At 39.7% G+C, this 26,233-nt stretch overlaps 1 protein-coding gene across 2 annotated transcripts in view; it reads right to left on the bottom strand.

Annotated features, from left to right (window-relative positions):
- Window positions 1-26,233, bottom strand: part of sf3b1.L (splicing factor 3b subunit 1 L homeolog) — a 46,341-nt gene that overhangs the window by 8,644 nt on the left and 11,464 nt on the right. Inside the window, exons 7-17 of one of the 2 annotated variants that reach the window (XM_018236248.2) lie at window positions 25,723-25,960; window positions 24,356-24,568; window positions 20,742-20,863; window positions 17,732-17,929; window positions 15,600-15,701; window positions 14,213-14,392; window positions 12,963-13,049; window positions 11,590-11,860; window positions 9,803-9,948; window positions 8,703-8,849; window positions 6,530-6,655 (exon numbers count right to left, since the gene is read on the bottom strand). In XM_018236248.2, the coding sequence (XP_018091737.1) occupies window positions 6,530-6,655; window positions 8,703-8,849; window positions 9,803-9,948; window positions 11,590-11,860; window positions 12,963-13,049; window positions 14,213-14,392; window positions 15,600-15,701; window positions 17,732-17,929; window positions 20,742-20,863; window positions 24,356-24,568; window positions 25,723-25,960 (1,830 nt within the window). Of the gene's footprint in view, window positions 1-6,529; window positions 6,656-8,702; window positions 8,850-9,802; window positions 9,949-11,589; window positions 11,861-12,962; window positions 13,050-14,212; window positions 14,393-15,599; window positions 15,702-16,976; window positions 17,063-17,731; window positions 17,930-20,741; window positions 20,864-24,355; window positions 24,569-25,722; window positions 25,961-26,233 lie in introns of those variants that run through there. The other variant, XR_001933188.2, reaches the window with a different exon arrangement.

Below are 26,233 nucleotides of genomic sequence, written 5' to 3'. Positions count from 1 at the left end.
TTTAATTGCTTATATTTAGAAATTTTCTTATTTCTAAAGATGAAGCTTATATAAAGTTTTTATTTTCGCGATAGATCCCCTTTCAGACTGGAGAAGCTATCCTTCATAATGTATGGGAGTTTCGTGACTAATAATAAATCAGGGTGATTCATTTTATAGACTAGAAATCTGCTTTCTTTTAAAACTGTAAGGAATGTTTGTTTGCTACTACCCACACGTCATAGTATTTGGGTAAAAAAAAAAAAAAAAAAAAAGGAGATTTTGTGTACTCACCGTTAAATCTTTTTCTCTTTGGTCACTTGGGGGACACAGGGACAATGGGGTATAGCTGGTACATCCAGGAGGGCAGGACACAACAATAGGAAAAACTTAGCCCCTCCTCTACTGGCTATACCCCCAGCAGGCGGAGCTTAGATCAGTTTGTTCCAAAGTCAACAGGAAAAATTTTTATTAACCGTACAACTTAGAATTAAACATAACATGTCTGACGGAAAAAATGAGGGCCTCAGTCTAGGGAGGGAAGCCCTGTGTCCCCCAAGTGACCAAAGAGAAAAAGATTTAACGGTGAGTACACAAAATCTCCTTTTCTCTAAGTCATCTTGGGGGACACAGGGACAATGGGGACGTACCAAAGCTGTCCCCTTAAATCTCCGGGAGGGAGAGTGAGGCCTAGGTGGAAGTAACCACAGCGGCTTGAAGCACTCTTCTGCCAAAGCGAGTGTCAGAAGCCGCAAGGGTATCGAAATGGTAAAACTTTGAAAAGGAGTGGACAGAGGTCCACGTAGCTGCCTTGCACAGCTGCTCTGCTGATGCTTGGTTCCTGAACGCCCAGGACGTACTCATTCCCCTAGTAGAGTGGGCTGTGAGTCTAGCTGGTGGCGTTCTTCCACGTGCCACGTAGGCTCGATGAATCGCTTGCTTGATCCAGCGTGAAATGGATGATTTTGTGGCCGCCCCTCCTTGGTGGGGGCCTGAAGGAATGACAAGTAAGGAATCCACTTTGCGAAAATCCTGGACTCTGTGTAGATAAAACTTTAGAGCTCTAACAGGATCCAGTGTATGTAGAGCCTTCTCCTTAGGGTTGGAAGGTGAAGGGCAGAAGGTCGGTATTGTAATTTCCTGGTTTAGGTGAAAATCAGATACTACCTTAGGCAAAAAAGATGGAATGGTGCGTAGGACTGCTCTATCGTGGTGAAAAACGAGGAAGGGAGGTTTGCATGACAGTGCACTGAGCTCTGAAACACGTCTCGCAGAGGCAATGGCCAGAAGGAAGACAGTTTTCCAGGTAAGCCAGAGAAGCGGTACAGATCCTAGTGGCTCGAAAGGAGGGTCTTGAAGAGCCCGTAAGACTAAGGTGAGATCCCATAGAGGAGCTGGTGCACGAACTGGAGGAGCCAAATGTGATACTCCCTGCATAAAGGTCTTGACGTCCGGCAAAAGAGCAATCCGTTCTTGAAAAAGGACAGATAAGGCGGAGACTTGTGATTTAAGAGAGCCAAGGGATAGCCCCATGGAAAGACCCTCTTGCAGGAACTCCAGAATGTTCGGAATACAGAACCGTTTGAACTGCATCTTGTGACGTACACACCATTGGTGGTAGGTAGACCAGACTCTATGGTAGGTCTTTGCCGAGACAGGCTTTCTGGCCGCGCACATGGTGTTAGCTACTGCCTGGGAAAACCCCTTCTGGATCAGAATCTTGGTTTCAAGAGCCATGCCGTCAAATTTAGATTGGTTGGGTTTGGGTGGCGGATTGGACCTTGCATTAGAAGATCCGGGACTTGAGGTAGGGTCCAAGGCTCTGCCACGGACATGCTGAGAAGGTCTGTGTACCAGGAGCGTCTCGGCCACCTCGGTGCTATGAGGATGAGAGTGGTCTGCTCTCGCTGAAGTTTCCTGAGAGTCCTGGGTACGAGAGGTAAGGGAGGAAATGCATAGGCCAGATGGAACTGCCATTTGGCTGTCAGAGCGTCTGCTGTTATGGCTAGTGGATCTCTGTATCGAGCTATGAACGCTGGGACCTTTCGGTTGTGCCTGGTCGCCATTAGATCCACCTCTGGGATGCCCCACCTCCGTATTATCTCCTGGAAGATCTCGTCCTTCAATGACCACTCCCCTGGGTCTAGGGATTGTCTGCTTAGATAGTCCGCTTCCCAGTTTAGCAGTCCTGGGATGTAAATGGCTGACAGATGGGTCTGATGAGCCTCGGCCCACTTGAAAATGAGATTGACTTCGTCTAGTGCACCTCTGCTTCTTGTGCCCCCCTGGTGGTTGATATAGGCCACCGCTGTAGCGTTGTCGGACTGTATCTTTACGGCCTGACCTTGTATGATCTGTTGCCAATGGATTAGGGCTAGGCGGATTGCACGAATCTCGAGCAAGTTGATTTGTAGTCTCACTTCCCGTGAGTTCCACTGACCCTGAGCCGAGAGACCCTCGAAGACTGCTCCCCATCCGAATAGACTCGCATCCGTCGTGAGTATGCGCCATGTCGGTTCTCCCATAGGTCTGCCCAGGGACAGATGTGTGTGGTCCAACCACCAGAGGAGAGACGCTCTTGTCTTGTTGGAAAGTCGAATCTCTTGAAGGAGGGATTTCCTCTTCCAAGACCTCAGAATATTCCACTGGAGTTCCCGTAGATGGAATTGGGCGAAAGGTACTGCTTCTATGGCGGATACCATGACCCCTAACACCCTCATGCAGAACTTGACTGAGTGTTGAGGCTTCTGAAGGAGCGACCTTACTAAGGCTTGGAGATGACAGACCTTTTCTTGAGGTAGATAAATTCTCTGTGTTTGTGTGTTGAATTGCATGCCGAGGAAAACCATGGATTGGCTGGGCGTTAGGGAAGACTTTTCTAGATTTAAGACCCAGCCTAGCTCCTGGAGCTTGTCCCTGGAAGTTTGGAGAGATCTCTGAGCTTCCGAGGAGGAGGGTGCTTTGATTAGCAGGTCGTCCAGGTAGGGTGTGATGGAAACTCCGGCATTGCGAATCACTGCAGTTGCTGCTGCCATGATCTTTGTGAAGACCCTCGGAGCGGACATTAGCCCGAAGGGAAGGCTTGTGAACTGATAGTGGCAATTTTGGAAGGCAAATCTCAAATATTTCTGATGCGGTGGGAAAATGGGAACATGAAGGTAGGCATCCTTTATGTCTAGAGAAATCAGGAATTGTCCTGGGGACATCGCCGCGATGACAGATCTGAGAGACTCCATCTTGAATCTTCGATAACGAAGAAATTTGTTTAATTCCTTGAGATCTAAAATTGGTCTTACCAATCCGTCCTTCTTGGGCACTACAAAGAGGTTCGAATAGTAGCCCTTGAAAAGTTCTGTGACCGGTACGGGAATGATGACTTGCTCTTTCGAAAGGGCTGATATTGCGCTGAGAAAGGCTGTCTTCTTGTCTGGGTTCTGTGGCAGTCTGGACATGAAGAAACGATGGGGGGGGCTTGAGGCAAATTCTAGATGGTAGCCCTGGGTTACTACCTCGTGAACCCATGAGTCTTGTATGAGTGTGGTCCATGCCTTGGAAAATTTGCCGAGCCTGCCCCCTATCGGACCGGTGACTGCCGAAGTGCAGACGTAGTCATGCTGAGGCAGTCTTGTCCCCAGCCTTAGGGATGTGTTTCTTATTTTGCCAGGAGGATCTCTGTTTTCCGCTAAAACGTCCTCTGTTTGCAAAGGATGATCGAGGTGGAGAAGATCTCGTGTGCTTGGCTTGGGAGCCACGAAAAAATTTTCCCCTGCGGAAGGAGGGCCGAGCTTTAGGCTGTGGTAGTAGGGTGCTCTTGCCCCCTGTTGCTTGGCTGATAATTTTGTCCAGGTCAGGACCGAACAGAAGTTTTCCCTTAAAGGGAATGGAGGTTAGAGACTTCTTTGAGGAAAGGTCTGCCGACCAGAGCTTCATCCAAAGTGATCTGCGGGCTGCCACAGAGAGTGCCGATGATCTGCTGATGACTTGAAGTGCATCTAGTGAAGCCTCACAAATGTAGTCATTTGCTTCCTTAATCTGGGAAGCATATTGGGAAAGCTCATGGCGGGGTGTCCCAGCATCAATGGCAGTAATTAGGGAGTCTGACCAGGACTGGACTGCTCTGCTGACCCATGCCATGGCTAGGACAGGTCGTAGTGAAGTGCCTGAAGCAGAGAACACAGAGCGTAGAAGACTTTCGAGTTTCTTATCCATCGAATCCCTGAAAGACGAAGCATCCGGGACAGGAAGTGCGGTGTTCTTAGAGAGCCGAGATACCGGCGGATCCACTGAAGGTGGCATTGACCACCTCTCTGTAAGCTCCTTGGGAAACGGATAGAGTCTTTGAAATTTTCTATTTGTTTGAAAACGTCTCTCCGGAGTATCCCATTCCTGCTGTATGATCTGATCAAGTTGAGCATGTGCAGGAAAAACAGGTGAAGTCTTACTATGACGTTTAAACAGGCTCTTTGCTGTGTCAGATGATGCCCCTGGGTCCTGAAAATGAAGAGTTTCAAGTACAGAGGTAATGAGTGCATCCACAGACTCTGAGGAATTCCTGCGCGAATCCTCATCCTCCCTTTCTGAGTCTGATAAGAGTTCGCCGTCTGATTGCCCGAATTCATCTCCAGAATCAGGTAGGAATGGCGAAAAACATCTGGAAGGAGAATCGCTCTCTTCATCAGATGGAGAAGGAGCTCTACGCTTTGAAACTCTCCCCTTTGGCTTGTCTAGACGGGAAAGCAACTTGTCCAGAGACTGTGCTAACTTAGGTATCCCAGAAGCTAACTGCGCTGCCCACTCTGGAGTAGATGGTTGTATATGAGATGGCCTTGGAGGTGAGGCGGAGACTCGAGATGCTGGTTCCCCTTGGCCCCCCTGGTCTACTTGGGGAGGAACAGGTTCTGGAGATCCAGGACCAACCACAGGTGGCTTACACTTAGCACATAAAGGTTCTTTATGCCCAGAGGGCAAACGTTTGCGGCATGTGGCACAAGCTAAATATCTGACTTGGGCAGAAGGTGCCCCCCTAGAAAAAGGCTTGTCACTAGGTCCCTCAGACATTTTAGTAGCAGATACACTACAGAGTATTATATGCAATATATATAATATATAATATACAGCAATGAATATCTTAGCTCAAACCGTGCTGTGGTAAACCCAGCAGAGGAGTCTTTCCCTGGGGACTGGCAGCGAAGGCAGGCTGCTATGGTGTCTCCCGCAGCTGTCTCCTGTGTCTGCTGCTGTCTCAATATGAAGGAGGCTGCAGAGGTCTAGAAGCTGAAAAACGCTTCCCCCAAAGGCGCTCTTATTGCGCTGTTGTTGCGCTATAGTATGCGCACTGTCTCTTGCCCCCAGCTCCGGTGCGGTGAAACAAAATGGCCGCCGTGAACTGAAGGAGCGTTCAGATCACGCGAGACCTAGAGGAAGACGCGCCAAACTAGCGCGGATCGTTCCTGCGCACCAGGGAGGCTTCTGCCATTGCGGCTATGGCCGCCCTTTGTTTAAAACAGCTGACACTCCCCACACACAGGTGCGCATTTACATTATTACAGCGCTGCCCCTTCAGCTCCGTTCCCTATAGGAGGAGGGAGGGGAACATGAAGGAGGGGTGTGGGAGCCCTGCTCACAGCTAGTCTCACTTCCTTTCTGGCAGCGCCGTGGCTGAACAGCGCTCGTCTTTTTGGTGCTTCCTTAGGAGACAGATCTCACCTCTAATATGCAGAGAGAGAGATAGAAGAGAGGAGAGTAGGACAGCACGATATACTCACAGAGTCCTGCGCTTTCTCCTCTGCCCTCCGGCCAGTCAGTTTCCACCTAAAAAAGGGGAGACTATTATGAGACTGGATGGCAAATTAATGGCCCCGGAGTCAGGTCCCACGTTGGGGAATGCCTATGGGTAGCCTCTGCTCAGTGTAGAGGGTCTGGGCATTCCCTGGTGTCAAGCAACTGACAAAATTGAAAATAATAAACAGAGTACAATTCGGACGTCCTATCCTCCTGAGGACACAACAAAAACTGATCTAAGCTCCGCCTGCTGGGGGTATAGCCAGTAGAGGAGGGGCTAAGTTTTTCCTATTGTTGTGTCCTGCCCTCCTGGATGTACCAGCTATACCCCATTGTCCCTGTGTCCCCCAAGATGACTTAGAGAAAAAAGATTTGAAATGCTTAATATGACTAAAAGCCAAGCAAGTAAACAGCCACAACCAAATTGTCATGGATGACTTAAGATATTGAAAATTCAGCAACAAGTATGATTATATAATAGCAGGACTGTGTCTAGCATATGCTCTTTATACCAAACTATTGTTGAAATACATTTTTGTATTGCTATATGCACGAAAATACATGAAGAATTCAATGTTGGATAACCCTGCTTGCATTCTATAGCACATAATCAGCAGACACCATTTTTTTTTTTTTTTGGCCAACATGATGATTGGGGCCAGGACATCACATCAGCAGTAACATCCTTGGGGTTTCCACTTTAGTCCACCCTCATATGTTATTAGCACACTACACAGAAACTAGTAACAGGGTTAAAACCTTTGTGTACCTGTCTGTAGTTTCTTCTATCCAAAGCCATTCGATGCTGCCAGAAATGTTTAAAAAATGGTGGGAGAATTTCTGTCTTGATATAATTTGCTTCAACTCCATCTGTCCCACAACACTGTTTAACCACCTGAAAGGAAAACACAACATTAAAGAGCAAGTTGTTTTTCAGTAAACACAAGCTGAACTAGTCTTTATTGGTATTAAATGGGTCCGATTTATTTGAGAATAAAGCATGTGTATCAAAATGTATTGGTGGAGGGTGCACTAACATACATTTGTAAAAACAATCATACCTTAGACAGGGGCAACAGTCATTATGAATCAAATTATAAAGTTCAGACAAGTGACATCAATGAATGGTACACAAGTGTTTACTACTATAATAACAACATTTTAGATGCTCTTCCTCTGCACTGTATGTGTACAATAAAATGTTTATTTGATGCTGGAAGTATAGTAGGTTGTATTCAAACAAAATAGAGCAAATCCAGTCAATGAAACCAACAAGTAACCAAAACAGCTGCCTTAAATAAAACCAGAAAAGCTGCAAGTCATCATTTTTAGTGAGATCACAGCTTAAAGGTCTTACAGTTAAGAATGTCCACATTCATTTAGCTCTACCAGCTTGTGTGTGTTAAGGAACAAAACAATGCAGTCCTTAACAGGGCTGTTCACCTTCCAATACTTTTTTCAGTTCAGTTGTTTTCAGATAGTTTACCAGAAATAAAGACTTCTTTCAATTAACGTTCTAATTTTTTATGCGTGCCTGTATTTCTAATTTTGAAGTGTAAAGTTTAATTTTCCACCTTCTAAAGCAGCTCTGGGAAGGGGGGGGGGGTCGCCGACTCTTTAACCGTACTATATTGATACATTTAGTTGATCCATTTCTTATCTTTGTCCCTGCTGGGCAGAATCCCTGAATAGTTACTAATACTGCAGAGATACTGCTGAGAAATATATCAACTAAATGTTGCAAAATTATAACAGTTTAGAGTCTGCATCCGAATTATTGAGCTGCCAGACTCAAACACCAGAGACAGGAACATTTAAATGTAGATTTTGGGAAAACTGTAAAAAGTAAAAGATGGAAGGTAACTGAAAAAGGTCTATTTCTGGTGATCAATCTGATAACAATTGAACTGAAAGAAGTGTTTGGAAGGTGAACAACCTCTTTAAAGGAAAAAATTGTAAAATCACTTGTAGGTACCAATTTGTTTGGCTTCAACTAGCGATTCTATACCAACTCTCCCAGGGAGTCGCCAGCCAGGGGTTCTGTTTGCTGAATTTCCATTTTACCAGACTTCCACACAAGTTGATGCACAGTAGATGTTTCCACAAGATTTCTGTACTGTGCATGTGCAGAGTGATGCTCTGAAAACAGTACCCCAGGATTGTGTGTTTTTGAAGAACAGCCTGAGGTAGCAGGTATGGTGCTGCCGCTAGCCACGGGCCCAGGGTAATGGTTGCTAAGCAAAGCATTTCCATTTTTTTTAATTTCCAGGTGGGCCCTGGAAATGTGGTCGAGTGTGCAGCACAGAAATCTTGGGCAAAGTTCTGCACTGCGTCTCAACTCACCTAGAAAGCCAGGGGAAATAAAGTACACCGTTAATACTGCACCAGCAAACCGTATCCTGGGCTGGTGTGCTTTTTTTTATCACAAATCTCAAATATGAGCTCATAAAGTATGTGTGTAGATGTCCCATTTCGAATTTAATTTGGAATTTAAGAGTAACACTAATTAAAAATCAAATTCTACAAATAAATCCTGAAATTCAGACATTTCTTGAAAACCAATGAGGTTCATAGGCTCCCAGATTAACACTCCACCTGGCTACACTTTAAGAACAAATTTATCACCAGAGGATATAACCTACATGTCGTGAATAGATTGGATCATCAAGCTGGGCCTGCAAAAATCTGTCGGACTGGGACCATATAAACGTCACACATTATCAGGGCTCAAGTTACTACAGAGCTAAGTCAGGTTGCTACATGCTTGTACCTAAGGATGCACACAGCAGCCCTACTGATTAAAAAAAGTCAGTATCCATTTAAGCTTCTGATAGTATAGTCAATCAAGCAAAGATCTTTGTGCCCAATGCCTACAGTTTATGCAATTTGTTTAATGTACCTTTAATAGAAAAGCTCAGAGGGATTTAATTACACTTCCTTACCTTTAACACGATTTTCTTCATTTCTTCATCAGGAGACTGGAATTCTCTAATCAAAATTAACATTACTTCTCGAGTGTAGTAGTTTGCATATTCTGCATCCATAAGTGGAATTAGATAGCCAATAGCTTTTAAGAAGGCGGCAAGACCCTGTTGGAAGGGGGAAAAACAAAAACAAGATAATGGTTTTTATTCATCTAGATAACCTTTAGATAAAATAGCATGTGGTGTATTAAGCCTGCTAATGACGTTTAATATCCTCAGCAGTAAAGTGTTAAAAATGTAGCACATATATTTTGGAGTTAAAGGTTACGCTACATGGAAATGCATTGCACAGCTATGTGCTTTTGCAGAAGTGCTTTCAACTCATCAAATTAGTAGTCAGGGAAGGGTTTAAAAAGCAAACATTTTAAAGGAGAACTAAAGCTTAACAAAAAAAAGCACTAAAGAAATGTTGTACATTATGTTTTGGGTTTCTGTTCCAGTCCAAGGCAACAGCCATTTAGCAGGGAAGATTTGTGCCTCTAAAGATGACCCAGTAGCTCCCCATCTTCTTTTCTGCCAATTCACTGCACATGCTCTGTGCTGCTGTCACTTACTGAGCTTAGGGGCACACTCACAATATACAGTACACATAGAATAGAAATGTCACAATATAAGGCTGATTAGTAATTAATACAGATAATTACTACATGGCAGCACAGAAACCAGTGCAACTAGCATCAGAATTTAATAATCAGCCCTGTAGCATCATGTTATATTACAGACCAACCTCATTTTCTGCTTGATAATTTTCAACGACCCCTAAGCTTAGCTTCTCAACAGCTGCTCAGAGCCCACTGAGCATGTGAGTGTCGCAGACACTTTAGATGATGGTGACATCCTGTGACAAATTTTAAGGTCTGGATCATTGTTGGCAATGAGAAGCTGAAACTTTATGCTGGTGCAATAAATTCAATATATAAAATATGGTATTTATGGCTATATTAATTTTATAGGGTTTAGCTCTCCTTCAAGGCCTGCCTAAGTAATAAATAATAATCAGACATGCTCAGTGTTTTGACACCACTTCTGGTTTAAATTTAATAAAGAAATATCTGTACCTTTCCTCTGTGTTGTCGAATTCCCTTCCAAAGGGGCTTCAGCACGGAATCAAATGATTCAATACCATAAGGAGTAGCTGCCTCTGCCAAAGCAGCAATAGCCAAAGCACTGATAGTGCGGACTTTCTGTTGCTCATCAACCAAACCTGAAAACAAATAGAAAAATGCAGTTAATTCCATTAATACAAGTTTAGTGCCACAAACGCTGCATACACCAATTACAGAGATACAGTAGTAGGGGTGAAAAATATTCTTCAGATAAATTGCAGATAACAGCAATCACATTTCAAGTATAAGAGGGAACACAAAATAATTATTGATAAAAAACACTTGTTGCTGTGAACAAGTTATTTTCCTAAAAATTGAGGCATTTTTTAGCCAAGGGACGTATTTAGAAACATGCAGTCTTAAAAAAAAACAAACAAAAAAACAAAAAAAAAAAAACATTGTTAAATTTTAAATATTGTTGAAACCACATTGGTTATCATATATAAAAGACGACCCAAGCCTGGAACACTATCGAATATGCACCCCCATTCAGACTTCTGGGCAAAGACAACTACTTTGTATAAATATCAGAAAGAAGTTGCCAAAAGATACAGTTGTCGTTCATCCCTACACGCGTTGCACATGCATGGTTTATCAAGGGGTTAGGAAGCATTAAAGGAACAGTTCAGTGTGAAAATAAAAACTGGGTAAATAGATAGGCTGTGCAAGATAAAAATGTAACGTATAAAGGCTGGAGTGAACAGCTGTCTAATAAAACAGCCAGAATCCAACTTCCTGCTTTTCAGCTCTATAACTCTGAGCTAGTCAGCGACTTGAAGAGGGGCCACATGGTACATGGTTCAGTGAGTTTGTAATTGATCCTCAGCATTCAGCTCAGATTCAAAAGCAACAGAAATGACCCATGTGGCCCCCCCTCAAGTCTCTGATTGGTTACTGCCTGGTAACCAGGGCAACCAGTCAGTGTAAACCAAGAGAGCTGAAAAGCAGGAAGTAGTGTTCAGACTGACTTGTTATACATCAAATCACTCCAGCCTTTATTCATTACATTTTTGGCTAACTAACTATATTAGAAACATTTTTTATTTTGCACAGCCTATTTACCCAGTTTTTATTTTTACACTGAACAATTCCTTTAAACAGTAAAGTTTGCTTCAGAAACACTACTCTAGTTCATATAAACAAGCTGCTGTGTAGCAATGGCGGAACAGAGTTTATCTGCTGTGTAACTTGAGCCTTTTCTGCTTTGAATGGCTGCCCCCAATGCTACACAGTAGTCTATTTATATAAACAACAGCAGTTTTACCAGTGCAGAGCAACACTGCATTATATTTGTATCACTTTAAAACACTTTCATTTGCGGATGTCACTGTTCCTTTAAGAGCACAACGTTTTTAAAACCACATCCCTACATATCATTGATGGATACTATTCACCATCTACATATTTCCAACTTAACTAATCAAGGATGTAGACCCTTAAAGGGATTCTGTCAATTTTTATGGTGTAGTTTTTATTTCTAAATGACACTATTTATACTGCAAATAATTTACTCTACTATGTAAAATTTCATTCCTTTTTTTAATTTATAATATTGGAGTGTAGGCAGCCATCTCAGGTCATTTTGCCTGGTCATGTACTTTCAGAAAAAGCCAGAATAACCCTATTAATTCAGGATGACTATATAATTCAATGCATGCTTATCTAGCCCCACCCCCAATAACAGAAGCATATATATGTGTACTTGCATTATGTAAATTCCACTAAACCGGTATGCTTACCATGTTCAATAATTTCCACCAAACTCCTTAGATGTGGTAAAATAGCACATCCCATCAGAATGGCAATTTGCTGCACAATTTTAATTCCAGTGTGACGAGCCTGCCAAGACTTTTTGCTTTTGCATACGGCTTTCAAAAAAGGAAGCAGAGATGGAATGCCAAGTGCAGAGGCAACAACTGCAAATGCTCGAGCTGTTGTATTACGGACGTATTCATCCATGTTATCAATATCTGGTCGCATCGTTGAAATCATTGTAGCTAATCCAGCAGCCTATAAAAAGGTGAATTTTAAAAGGATAAAAATCCATATTATATTAACAATAATATGCCATACAAATCTGCAAAAGTACAAACTTTTGACTTTTTCACATTTAAGATTCAGAAGAAATGTGTATTTAACACAAATAACATGGTTTTTTGATACTCACAGTTAAATCTGTAAATGAAATCTAATGGGGGGGGGCACAGGAAACGGATGGGGTTAAACTCCACCCTCCAGGAGGCAGGACACTTGAATAATTATAAAGGAGGTGTGCCCTTTGACAGAAATAACAGAGCAACCATAACATGTAAACCAGGGAATTATCCCAGACATGACCAACGTGGTCAACACATGGGGACATAAAGCAGCCCCATAACAGTACAGAGGAAATGAGCCAAGTTGGTGTGGACGCATTACTTCAGCACAGAGTGTAGCACCTTGCACCCAAGGGAGGCTTGTGTGTATGGTTGCTGGGTTTTCATTTGTAGGGGTTGAACTTGATGGACTGACTTTTTTTCAACCCGATTTAACTAACTATGTAGTGCTGCTTTGCTGTCCATTCCTTCCTGATGATTTATGTACTGTGGTGGTGTAGTCGCTCTACGCACGCGCACACACAGCACACACACGCGCGCACACACACACGCGCGCACACACACACGCGCGCACACACACACACACGCGCGCACACACACACACACGCGCGCACACACACGCGCGCGCACACACGTTTTGTTTGAAGCAGATTTGCCCAGTGAATGAAGCTAGCTAGTGCTTGTTATGGGGCTTGTTGGTTTTCCGTTGTATACAACCCTTATCACTTGTCTTGGAACGGATGTGTGAACTTTGTGGAGAATAGGTTTATCCTGTAAAACGTCCACTGAGCCATGAAAAAATGTGCCCCAACTGCAGGATGTAGACGATCTGCTCTTAGTATGGGGGAGAAAGATGTTTTTTCCCCCCGTCGCCCCACTCCCCCTCGCAACCTGGCACCATGTTATTCTGCTCTTCCAGCATACATTTTTTGCAGTTTTTAGCTAACATAATATCAGAAGCGTGTATCTGTAGATACACAACATTTGTAAAATGAAAGGAGAAAAAAAAAAATTACCTTGGCTAAATTAGAGATTATTTCTCTGCCTTCCACTCTGGCGTAATAGTCTTCATCAATCAGAAGTGGTTCAATAACAACAAGAATCTGGAAGAACAGATTACAGTATCAAAATTAATGACTCATTTCAGTCAAATAATATACAATAAACACATTGCAGGGACTCTGGTCATCTTGATTCATCAAACATGATAAACATTTAATACAGTTCTTCTAAATTTAATTTCTTAAAAGGTACCGATCTGCTTTGTGACGTGCCTTTTCTCCTTTTTCCAACTAACTACCACTGTGCGGCAGCTTATTTATATAAACCAAAGCAGTGCTTTATGAAGCAAACACACCAGTGCAGTACATTATATCTTAATTACTTTAAAAAACTAATTTTTGAGGTTACTGTTCCTTTAAGGTATACATTTATAAACATTAATAAAATGAAACAAACTACATACAACTTTTGCTACCTGAAACAAGAAGAACTTAATTATAGAGGTTTAGAGAAGAGAAATAAACCTCTGTTCAAAAGCAAATATCACTACAGGGCTAGGGCTTTATAAATACATAACAGGTATATTAACCAAACATAAAAGTATTCTTTTCTAATCAGTAACCTGGCATTTATTAAAGAGATTTTGCTGATCACTGTCAACTGTACACAAAGTCTTTCTACATTTTTTTTTGCCCTAAAAAAATCATTTATTGTCAAGCATGACCTACATTAAGTTATTTAGTGCATTTCAATTAAAATATTGTACTTTCAATGCTTTATTTGAACTGTTATTGCATTTTCAGTTTGGCATTGCTGTTGACTGCTTCTGCAAAGCTCAAGGTGTGGACTTGGACACAGCCCCAAATAGTTAAACTAAAACTGGCCTTACGCATTGCTCCTGTTTGATGGCCCAATGTTATTCACATGTATACATATGGGGTTATTATTTTACATCGAAAAAGCTTTATATTTATTTATCACCTTTGACATTGAGACTGCAAAAGTGTTTCAGATTGAAAAAAAAAAATAAAAATTTTGTTATTTGATTACAGGTATAGCATCCATTATCCAGAAAGCAGTTATCCGGAAAGCACTGAATTACGTAGCTATGCCTCCTGACTAAACAAGAAGACAATTTTTTCCCCCCAACAGGACCTGCGACATCTAAAATGATAACCAAGTATGGCTCACAACCCAGGAGTCAAGAAACAATGTACTAGCAGAAAATAAGTAATAAATACAAACACAGTTAAACAAATCATACCTTATGTACATAGGGGCGGACCAAATCATCAAGTTTGTACAAAATTCTATCAATAACTTTAACAAGCAAGTGTCTTTCTTGATCTTCAAGTGTTGGTGACATCAACAGAGGCAGGATCTGATTGAATAGTGGACCTGCTCCAAATTCACGAGCTTTATCAGTTATTTGTCGTAAGGCAGCCTAAATTATAAATAGATTAAAAAAAACTGACATGTAATAACAGCTTTAAGACCTCAAAATTTATAGCAAGAAATTTCACAAGGCACATGCATTAACATTCCAAGTTATAACACTAAAACTTAAAATACAACTTTATTCACAAGTAAATTAATAGCAGAAAGTTTGCTAGTCTTTTAGAAAACTTATAGTAGTTATATGTTTGCCTAATGACTGTTGTCCATCACAGCTTCCATTAACTTTTATAATATGAACAATTATATCAAATCATGCCTCAAAAATACTAGGCCAATTCATTTTTTTGTAGAACAGGATGTGCACATTAAGGATTACAATACAAATACAATACATTCTCTGTTTTCTTTCTTGCCATCTGGAAGAAGGTTCCCCAGCATTCAAACTAGAACTGTTAGGCCCTGCAAAAGCTTCTTCACACAAGCAATTAGAGTCCTTAACACAATAATATTGTATAACTAACTATTCCCTGCACCTGTCATTTTATGTGTATCCTCTTTCTTTATGTAAATGCACCATGGGGGGGGGGGGGGGGTGAAACATGATTTAGATAAGCTGTAAACTGTATATGTTCTGTATGGACAAAAGGAAGGAATCTTGTACAAAGACAAAAAGAAAAAAAAAAAGGTTGGATATAAACATCCCAATTGTCAAATATTAAACTCAACTTTAACTGCTGGCATCTTGTACAGGTAAAATGCCTGCCAAAAACACTTGCTACATTGTTGGTAAGCTAAGGTTTAAGGCTCTCCTCCCATCCCACCTACATTTATGGCCTGAAATATATTGTGTGCATGTTACATTTATGGCCTGAAATCTACTTTATGCATGTTGCACACATAATTGGGCTGGAGGGAGGCTAAATTAGCGGTTATCAGACTACATTTGAAAACTAGTTTTATGTTTGGTTGATTATTTTTGACATTTAGCATCACTGACATTTTAAAAACTTTTCCGGACTCTTCTATGAATCAAAAAATGTTCATAATCTGGCTCATTTACAAATACATTATCAAGCTCAATTAGAAACACATTTACTATACTTTCCACATTTCTATTATCTTCGGAGTGAGCTTTACAGAATGCAAAAAGACCTAACCTTTCATAAATTTGCTTTTATAATTTTACTAAAACCAATTGTTGTATAAAAAGGTGTATAAAAAATATCCAACTGTTTGCTAAATGTAACACTTACCTTCCTCATTGGCGGTGTACCATTTTTTATTTTTAACAATAATTTCATTATTTTTCTCTCTTTCTGTTCTTCTGGACTAAGTGTAGATTCATCAACATCAACCTGAAAAAGAGAATGTATAAAACCAAAATTTATCAAAAGCAAACATGATCACCTGTTTATACTGGTAAGGACAGCAGAAGGGTCGATTTTTATATTTATTTATACAGTAAAGTTCAGTGAGGCAGTCTGCACAATTTTTTACTGAAAGTTTTAAGTAACTGGGAAGTTTCGGGCTTTGTCATATTAAATCTACACCACAAATAGTCTCAGCTTTACTCAGGCCTTCAAAATGTCTACACATTAAATCATTCAATGAATATGACTTTTCCTGAAAGTAGTTTTTTTTTACTGTTTTATAGACAAATCTATATGAAAAAAAAATTATGTTTTTGTCATTTCTTGAGCCATAAAAAATGTATTGATTGAGCCATAAGCAAAATAAACTTTAATTACACTATATAAATTATTTGAATATTGTTTCCTTCGGTCTGGGAATTAATATTTATAGCAAGCAGGAAGAAGCCATTTTGTGGACACTGTTATTAAGGCACGCCTTGCATCATCTCAAAATCTTGTTTGTGCACCAGAATGGGGGACCCAATGTCCATCCCCATGTACTGGTTACACAATGAAATGGTAAAGAGACAGGGGGAATGTGGGTAGAGCAGTGACATCTAGTAAGTGCTGAATGAAGAAAAAGTAACTGCCTGGCCGCCTCTATGCCTATGGCATAGAGGAGGGGCAGGCAATATATGATTGACAGCTGAGATTTTTAAACGCGTTTACAACAGCTATGAATGCTGAATTTTTGTGTATAAAACAGACAAAAAAAAAGTATGTTCAGCACAAGGCCTATTCAATGAAATAATGTTGAGAAGGTGGTATACTGCCCATTTAAATGACAGTGTGAATGCTAGCCCTTTTAAAGTATCTACGAACACTAAGATCTGACTTGGCAATCAGTAAATTAAGCAACATTTGGTGAAACTTCTGACAAGCCACTCAGTCTAAATAACAAAGGCTTTTATGTGACACTACCATCCCTTTATACTTGGGGAACAGAAATGCGTCATTGGTTTACTATGTGTGAGAGAAAACAAAAAGGGTAATATTTTTTAATGGGTCCCGATGAAACTACCTTTGTGTGTATGGTAAAAAAAAGTTACATACCTGGGCACAGAATTATTAACATGATAAAGATGGGGAAGATGGGCTCAATGCATAATTCCCCCAAAGCAACAACCCATGAAACCCTTAACACCAATATCCACACCCACTGGGCACATTGAGAAAAGGGGATCCCTACAGCATTTCACTCACCAGCCAGGAGCCTACCTTTATAACCCCTTATCCAACTGCACACAGGAAAAGGGTTGATGTACCATGTCTTCCAGTTAACATCTGAGGCACAGTGTGGCAACCTGGCAAGGAGAGATGGGCTCTCAGAGGTATTGTGCATTCCTTCCCTATATTTATGATTGGTGGGTGGCAGTTCAGTTTAAATCCAATAGTAATGCCAAAAGGAATACAACTCTGCCCCCCACCCTTGAATCATCTATACAACTCTCTAATCCCTTTGGCAATAAAAGCTATTGTGACACTAAAATCTACAATTCATATAAGTACTGTTATATACAGTTTATATTTGTACGTATATATATATATATATATATATATATATATATATATATATATATATATATATATATATATATATATATATATATATATATATAATTATGTTGTATGTGTATATGTGCACTAGGGTTCATTTGGAGGGGTTGACAAAGCTGTTCAAAAGCCCTATGCTCATTTCACGGTCATTGCATTCATTTCATAACACTTGTGTAAGTTGCAAAAAAGAGGAAAAGCCATAGATCAGAAAGTGGGCAAGGAAAGCAACATGCATAGGCAGTGTTGTTGCCAAGGAAAACCAACATCTGCAAGAACTAGAAAGGTCAATAGGACAGTATATCGATAAGTGAGGGAGGGGTTTACCTCCCTGTTGTGACATAAAATTTAAAAAAAAAAAAACACAGCATGGAGGTTCTTTGCTTTCTTGAAAAAGTAAAATAGCACCACAGACTCACCAATAATTTGTCGAAGTACTGAATATCATCAGGTTTCAGGAATGGAAGATTGCCAGAAGGTTGGTCACTAACACTTTTCATGGTCCTATCCTCTGTTGGCATGTGGAACCCAGTCATACCTCCTAATGGTGTTGGAGTTGCAGTTAATTTACGGGCAGGTGTACGAATTGGTACGTATCCAGCAGGAGGAGGAAGGACCTTTTATTTTTTTGAGGAATTAAAAGAAAAATGTTAATTACTTTTTCCATGCAGTTATTCACAGTAGATCTTGGAATATATTAGCATCTAAGGCTAAAAAATGCAGTTGATCAACATGATAATCTAGGTCTAAATTTATATATGTTTTTGCATAAATCAAATCCTGGAATGTGCGGTGTGGGAACCACACTCTTACTGGACGCAGAAGTGGTTGTTGAACCCAAAATATCTGAAACTGCTAATTGTGCCAACATTACCAGAAGTGCTATGGTTCATATATATCCTGGGCTGACGCATCATAAACTCAGTTTTTTTTTTTTTTATGTTTGACTGCTGTATAATGAAAATGAACGATGCATCTGGTCCAACCACCAACATATCGGTTATCATAGGATGGTTAGGATAATTTGGGCAGTGTGATCATTCCTGTGGGAATCAACCAGTTATATGTTTGAAAGACACAAAAGTGGCTTAATGAAATGAAACCTGCTAGCAGTATCTGGACTAGAGTACACTTTGCCTAACAGATGTATACATAAGAATGCAATAGCATTATTTCATATACAAGAAATATTCTGCAGTTCTACATTAAAGAATCCAGACAAACAACGATGGGGTTATTTATTGAAGGTCAAGTTGTGTTTTACTAGAAAAATGTAAATTTCAAGGGTAGTTTCAATAAAAACTCAATTTTTTCAGGATAGAAAAAAAAAAAAAAAAAAAATTTGATTTTTTTTTTCCCAAGATTTTTTTAAGCTCTGAAGCTGCAAAAAGCTTGAATCCAAAAATACTCCAGCTAAAACCTGACGACATCATGAAGAAGTCAGTGGCAGAGATCCCTTTTACAATTTGAAGATTTTTTTAGCCTTCATGATTATCTCGTTTTTTTCTGGGGGTTTGCGCTTGAAAACTCAATCAATTTGAGGTATCTGAGCTTTTTTCGCTCCATCAATTAGAGTATTCAAGTCCCCCCCCACCCGATTGCATTGATTCCAGTTTTTTCACATTCGACTTATTTCATAAATAAACATTCAAATCGTGAGTTTATTCGAGATGGAAAAAAAACTTCACAAACTCAATCTTTGATAAATAACTAGGGATGAAGCGAATCCAGGATTCGGATTTGGCCAAATTCTTCTGTCTGGCTGAACCGAATCCGAATTTGCATATGCAAATTAGGCGCGGGGAGGGAAATTGTGTGACTTTTTGTCACAAAACAATGAAGTAAAAAATGTTTTACCCTTCCCACCCCTTATTTGCATATGCAAATTAGGATTCGGAATTCGGCCGAATCCTTCCAAAATAGTAGATTTGGTGCATCCCTATAAATAAACCCCAAGTGCAGTCTTTGCTTTTACTTAGGGCAATTGCCAGTATTTTACTGCCCTGATTTTTAGTTAGGCAGCACAAGCCTGGGAATTGTCCCTCTATTGACTTGTAAAATCAAAGCAATCACAGATGATACTGCTCAGAAATGCAGCAGTGATAAAGCCCTACATATTAAGCATATAAACACATTATAATATTCTTTACAATGATGTTGGATAATAGTACAGTGCAGTAAAGACTGATATACATTTTTTAAATAAACAAACATTCAAGTCGTGAGTTTATTCGAGGTGGAAAAAAAAACTTCACAAACTCGATTTTTGATAAATAACCCCCAACTGGGGTGGAATCTTTGCTTTTACTTAAAGCAATTGCCAGTATTTTGCGGCCATGACAATTTTTAGCTGGGCAGCAAAAGCCTGGGAATTGCCCCTCTACTGACTTGTAACATCAAAGCAGTGATACTGCTCAGAAATGCAGCAGTGAGAAAGCCCTACGTATTAAGCATATAAAGACAATATTCTTTACAATGACGTTGGATAATAGTTCAGTGCTGTAAAGACATATATAATACACAAAAGCCATGAATATCCTGTAAATTATATCCTTATAAACGGTGAGTTCTGATGTCATCAGTTATAAACGGTGAGTTCTGATGTAATTTCTGTCACATGACTCATTGAAACTTGTGTATTATAATAAATAAAGTACCCCCAAGTATGAGGATATTAGAAGTTACCTCGGATACAAGGATATTATAAGTTACCTCGGAGTTCCATGACCTGTATAAAAACACTCGGCCTTTCGGCCTCGTGTTTTTATATGGTCATGAAACTCCTCGGTGACTTATAATATCCTTATATTTTACAAGAGGGGGTACTTTATTCACTATATATATGGCGTCTGAATCATTGATATTTATTAGTAAGATCTAACCTGACTATACACAGATATGGGTGATCAGCTTATTATACTGAAAACAATAATCCCGGTCCATGATCACTGAAGTCAGATGGTAACAATTATATGGATGATTGGTGATTTGACTGTTTAACCCTACTTGGAGGTTTTCTTCAACTCTAAATTGTATTCTACATTGTTTAGGTAGTCCGATCATACATCTGTTTGTAAACAGATGCTAGTGTATGATTAGTTGTGCTGGAACCACTGCTTATTAGTGTACATCATACAGATCACCTGCAAAATTCAAAACCTCGCCTCATGTATCAATAGGCACACTTTGTTTCTAATCAAACAATAACTGATGTAAAACATCAAAGAATAATACCCTGAACACACAACTAAAGGTCTTACCCTGGTAAGGCAGTAAGGCTGATAGTCTAACTACCCAAAAAAAATCTGTTCAAGAATGATATCAGGGAATAAAGCAATAAATGTCACAGAAGAGCTGGAGAATGTGGCATGTACACGTGTGGTTGGCACTGTGCCCTGCCTCTTTTTCCCTTTATAAAAAGAAAATTACCTTATATCCTTCTGGAAACATGGCATCCAATTCCTCATCAGATAAGGGACGGTTTCTTTCATCAATTTCTCGCTCCCACCTCCAAGCCTGAAGCTGTTCTGGAGTCATACTCATAATGTGTCCTAGCCCACACAACCAAAAAAAAAAAAAAATAATAATAATTTGGCTTTTATGACGAATACCAGGATGTTATAAAAGTATCTATTGTACTATTGATCTTTAACCTTATTTCTTATGCAACTTGAAAACTTGTATATATATATATATATATATATATATATATATATATATATATATATATATATATATATATATATATATATATATATATATATATATATATATATATATATATATATATATATATATATATATATATATATATATATATATATATATATATCTGGTGCACAGCAATAACAAGAAGCAATGCCTGTGTGCTGGTCCTATGTCCATAGTACATGTATCAACGAAAAAATAGCCGCACCAACAGGACTTTCGTGAAAAACAAATAGTGTTTTTATTCAACGTTTCAGCCCCGTACTCGGGCCGTCCTCACTTCCTGAGGACGGCCCGAGTACGGGGCTGAAACGTTGAATAAAAACACTATTTGTTTTTCACGAAAGTCCTGTTGGTGCGGCTATTTTTTCGTTGATACATATATATATACAAATAGAAACAGACGTATTGATTACATCACCAGAACATCACTGCCAATTTAAATATCACTACTAACATCTCAATAAATATATTAAAAAGTGCATAGCACAAATATAAATAGCATTAGTTAATAATCTCTATATAAGGAAATATTACTTACTAACTGTTAAAATTATCATGTAATGTAACATTGTTTCAATATACTACTTTTACTCTCACTTGTCACTATATTTGTCACAGTGTTGAACAATGTTGCAAAAAGTTTACACAGAAAATAATGAGCACAGTTGACAGGCCTGCTCTGGAGCTCAGTCCATCCTATATGTTCAGTATAAAAGCTACCACTCGTTGCACCCCTAGGGAATAATAAAATAATAGAGACTTACTAATGTATAGAAAATCACGCTTGTGTGCTTCCCAGCTATGTGATTTAGGACCTATTATCCGGTATGGAAGCACCCATAGTGGATCTCACACCCTTTCAGCTATCTAGAGACCCCCATTTAAGTCTATTCCTACTTATCATGAGATTAACGGGCTAAAGACGTGTAGCGTGCGTAAAGACAATTTGTGTGTAATAATTAACCCTACATGCCCAGTGATCAGTCCTCCATATTCACCTAAAAAGTTCCCAATGTCAATGTGTCATGACTACATCTGTGTAGGAGGAAATCCCAAATCACCAATTCACTTATTTTAACCCTTAGTGCATGTCTATAACATAACATATTAGCGTGATTCCAATATTGACATATTAGCGTAATACAGATATTCATCCAGTGTTCCTTAAGACCACCCTGCTGTATAAATAAACCCAAAAAACAAACAAAAAAACAAACGTCTAAAATATAAATGTATGGATGCCCGCTATGTCCCTAAACCGGTGCAGCAATCTCTCGGCGATCTACTAAGAGAAAACTAATCTGTATTAACCGATGCAGCAATTTCTGAAGGCTTTTACTTACGTTATACCTGTTGGTATTAGTTCAGTTTGCATACTCGCTATATGATTGCTTTGAAGACCTGGACGGCTTGTGAAGGGCGGACCCACGCGTTAACATCACCTGGGTCTGGATGCGCTGCGTGCTATACAACTTTGGCTGCTGTTTGATTCATATGGGCGCACATTCATCTGTATACCATTGCCTCGCTTATCTGGATGGTCTGGGTAAGATCAATGCACCTCCTTGTTACATCTGACTGTGTTTGGCATAAGTGGACATTGTTCCACGCTGGAGGCTGCCGGGTCGATGCAGGGTTTATCTGTATGCTACACATACTCATCGCTGGTGGGCCGCTCCCTGATGGTTTCATTGCCCGGCTCGTACAAATCGTGGGGATATGAGCATGTTATTTCCCACTACCCCGCGGACTGGCCGCATAGTTAACGCATAGATATGGGTGACTTTATACCTTTAAACATCCCCCAGTAACACTGACTATTGATTTAAACAGAGAATCTATTACAATTTCTTGAGATGCGGATTGGAACTGTGCAGGACACTGGGACTTGGTCATATATTTTATATAACTTTAATAATATTTTATACAACTTTAATAATATTTTCACTTGCATATATATAGACTTTTTTTGCATACATAATTTTGAAGTATTTTTTGTTTTTTTGTTGTTTTGTTTTTTTGTTTGTTTTTTGGGTTTATTTATACAGCAGGGTGGTCTTAAGGAACACTGGATGAATATCTGTATTACGCTAATATGTCAATATTGGAATCACGCTAATATGTTATGTTATAGACATGCACTAAGGGTTAAAATAAGTGAATTGGTGATTTGGGATTTCCTCCTACACAGATGTAGTCATGACACATTGACATTGGGAACTTTTTAGGTGAATATGGAGGACTGATCACTGGGCATGTAGGGTTAATTATTACACACAAATTGTCTTTACGCACGCTACACGTCTTTAGCCCGTTAATCTCATGATAAGTAGGAATAGACTTAAATGGGGGTCTCTAGATAGCTGAAAGGGTGTGAGATCCACTATGGGTGCTTCCATACCGGATAATAGGTCCTAAATCACATAGCTGGGAAGCACACAAGCGTGATTTTCTATACATTAGTAAGTCTCTATTATTTTATTATTCCCTAGGGGTGCAACGAGTGGTAGCTTTTATACTGAACATATAGGATGGACTGAGCTCCAGAGCAGGCCTGTCAACTGTGCTCATTATTTTCTGTGTAAACTTTTTGCAACATTGTTCAACACTGTGACAAATATAGTGACAAGTGAGAGTAAAAGTAGTATATTGAAACAATGTTACATTACATGATAATTTTAACAGTTAGTAAGTAATATTTCCTTATATAGAGATTATTAACAATAATGCTATTTATATTTGTGCTATGCACTTTTTAATATATTTATTGAGATGTTAGTAGTGATATTTAAATTGGCAGTGATGTTCTGGTGATGTAATCAATACGTCTGTTTCTATTTGTCTAGATTCCCGCCAATTCTTGTATTTAAGGCATTCTCACAAACAATTTGATACTTTGAGAAAGGCCTCGGAGGAGGCCGAAACGTCAGACTCGCATGTTTTAATAAAACTTTTTTGACAGTATTTAAGACCTGAGAGTGCGGATCCTTCTCTTGCTTGGTATATATCTATATTTTGATACTGCACCCAGGCGACTCAAACCTTTTATCGAGAGTGCTGGCTACCTCGTGGACTATTTTTTTATTTTATTTTTTTTAATCAGGGGGATGTAAAATTGAAGTTTCTAAAAAAAAAACAAAAAAAAAAAAAACAAGTAATAAAAATAAATCTATATAGTTTTATTTTCAATCAGCGCTGATATAAAGGAAGGTACTTCATTGTTAGATAGGAAATTGAGAAGCAGTGATTTGTATTAAGCAACAGCTAATGTGGAGCTACCAGATAGATGAAATCTAGCTGCAGTGTCTAGTCAATTTGAATTTCCTACTCACCTGGTGTCGGAGTTGCCATGTTCATAGCAGGCGTGCCAATTGGAGTTTTTCCTGGAGTCAAAACTGGAGTACTACCACCCATCTGACTAGCAGGAGTTTCATCCCAGCGAGATTTTCTTTTACTTGCTCCAGGTGTTGGAGTCTCACCAATAGAATCCCCCCCACGATCTGTGCGTGGTGTTTCTGCCCATCCACTGCCATGACCAGGAGTATCTATAAAAATAAACAAAAAAATCCATTGTTTTCTTATCTACTTTTTTAGGGCTTGGTAGACTGAATGATTAGCAAAACACTAGATGCCGCATTTCCGGCCTGGTAATACTCCTACTGAATGGTATTTTGCTATTGTGTACCTTCAAGTTGGCATATGAACACTTACCTTCACTCCTCTCCAAAGAAGTTTCTGTTGGAACGGTTTGTCTCTACACCCCTATTTAAAAAAGGTTTAATAAACTGAGATTTTACAAAAAAAAAAAAAAACCTGAAAGACCCATGACTCAACTACCAAACTTCCCACTTGGGTAAGACATCAAAAATGGCCCAAACCACCTCAAAGCCCTTTCTTTAGAAGTTCAACTAATTTTGGGACTTTAAAGGGATTCTGTCATGATTTTTTCATGACGTTTTTATTCTAAAATTACACTATTTACACTGTAAACAAGTCACTACCATGTAAAATGTCATTTATTTGTAAAATTGGTGTGCAGGCAGCCAGCTAGAATGTAAATCACTGGAGGGATGGCACTCTGAGCGCTTCGTTTTCCGAAGTCGCTGAAATTTATTCCTGAGGCAACTTCGGAAAACGAAGTACTCTAAGTGCCATCCCGCCAGCGAGAGGCAGTTCGGGGAGATTAGTTCCCCGAAGAGGAGATTTGTCGCTGGGCAACTAATCTCCCGAATCGGAGAGTGTGCCCTGACCCTAAAAAGTGACTGAAGATTATCAGAGTACAAGTCACATGATTTGGGGCACCAGGGAAACTGACAAAATGTCTAGCATTTTGTCAGATTTCAAAATTAAATATAAAAAAAATCTGTTTGCTCTTTTAAAAAAATGGAATTCAGTGCAGAAGTCTGCTGGAGCAGCAGTATAAAGTAATGTTTTGGGAAAAAGAAAAAAAATGTTTTCCCATGACAGTATCCCTTTAAGCTGTATCCTCTGCCCAGCAAGTGTTTCCATGACTTCCAGTCTGCTTGCATCCCCCTTCATCCTGCAATGTGCCCCTCATTGTACGCCTTTGCCTGCTTGTTATTTTCTCACTGTAGCCAAGTGCCCACTCTTCATCCTTGTCTAACAGTGCAGTGCTAAGCATGCATAAGTTCAATAATCAGGTTATTGTGATCACTTTCATTAGCCAGGCTTTACTCACCACGTTCCGTTTTGGGAGTCTCATCCCATCTATTTTTTCTTGCACTGGATGTTGCACCACTGTGGCCTGGTGTCACATGACCTGGAGTATCCCCTCTGCCAGGTGTAGCAGCCCCAGATGGTGTATGACTAGGTGTAGGATCCCAAATTTTTGAACCTGGTGTTGCTCCAGGAGTCTCGTTTCCTTTTGCACGCCCTGGAGTTTCATCCCATCTTAACGAAGGTGTGTGTCCAGGTGTCTTACCAAAAGAAAAAAGTACACCAGTAAGCAATGTCTCAAAATGTTTCCATATTAATTACTTGTGGAGTTCAGCAATCATATAAATGCATAACGACAGGTGATAACTTTTAAATTGATTATGTAATTCTGTCACTTTAAAAGTTTTTCTTTTTAAGTGGTGTCGCATTCTCTGCTATTATACTTGAGATTTAGTAATTTATCAGTATAGAGAATTGCCCCTTTAAAGGGTACTAAGTATATCTTAAATTAAGTAAAACAGCTTTTTTAAATT

The sequence above is a fragment of the Xenopus laevis genome, chromosome 9_10L (genome assembly GCF_017654675.1).
Source record: "Xenopus laevis strain J_2021 chromosome 9_10L, Xenopus_laevis_v10.1, whole genome shotgun sequence".
NCBI lineage: Eukaryota > Metazoa > Chordata > Amphibia > Anura > Pipidae > Xenopus > Xenopus laevis.
The sequence above is the reverse complement of the archived record's forward strand: the minus strand, read 5'-3'. Positions and strand labels throughout refer to the sequence as shown.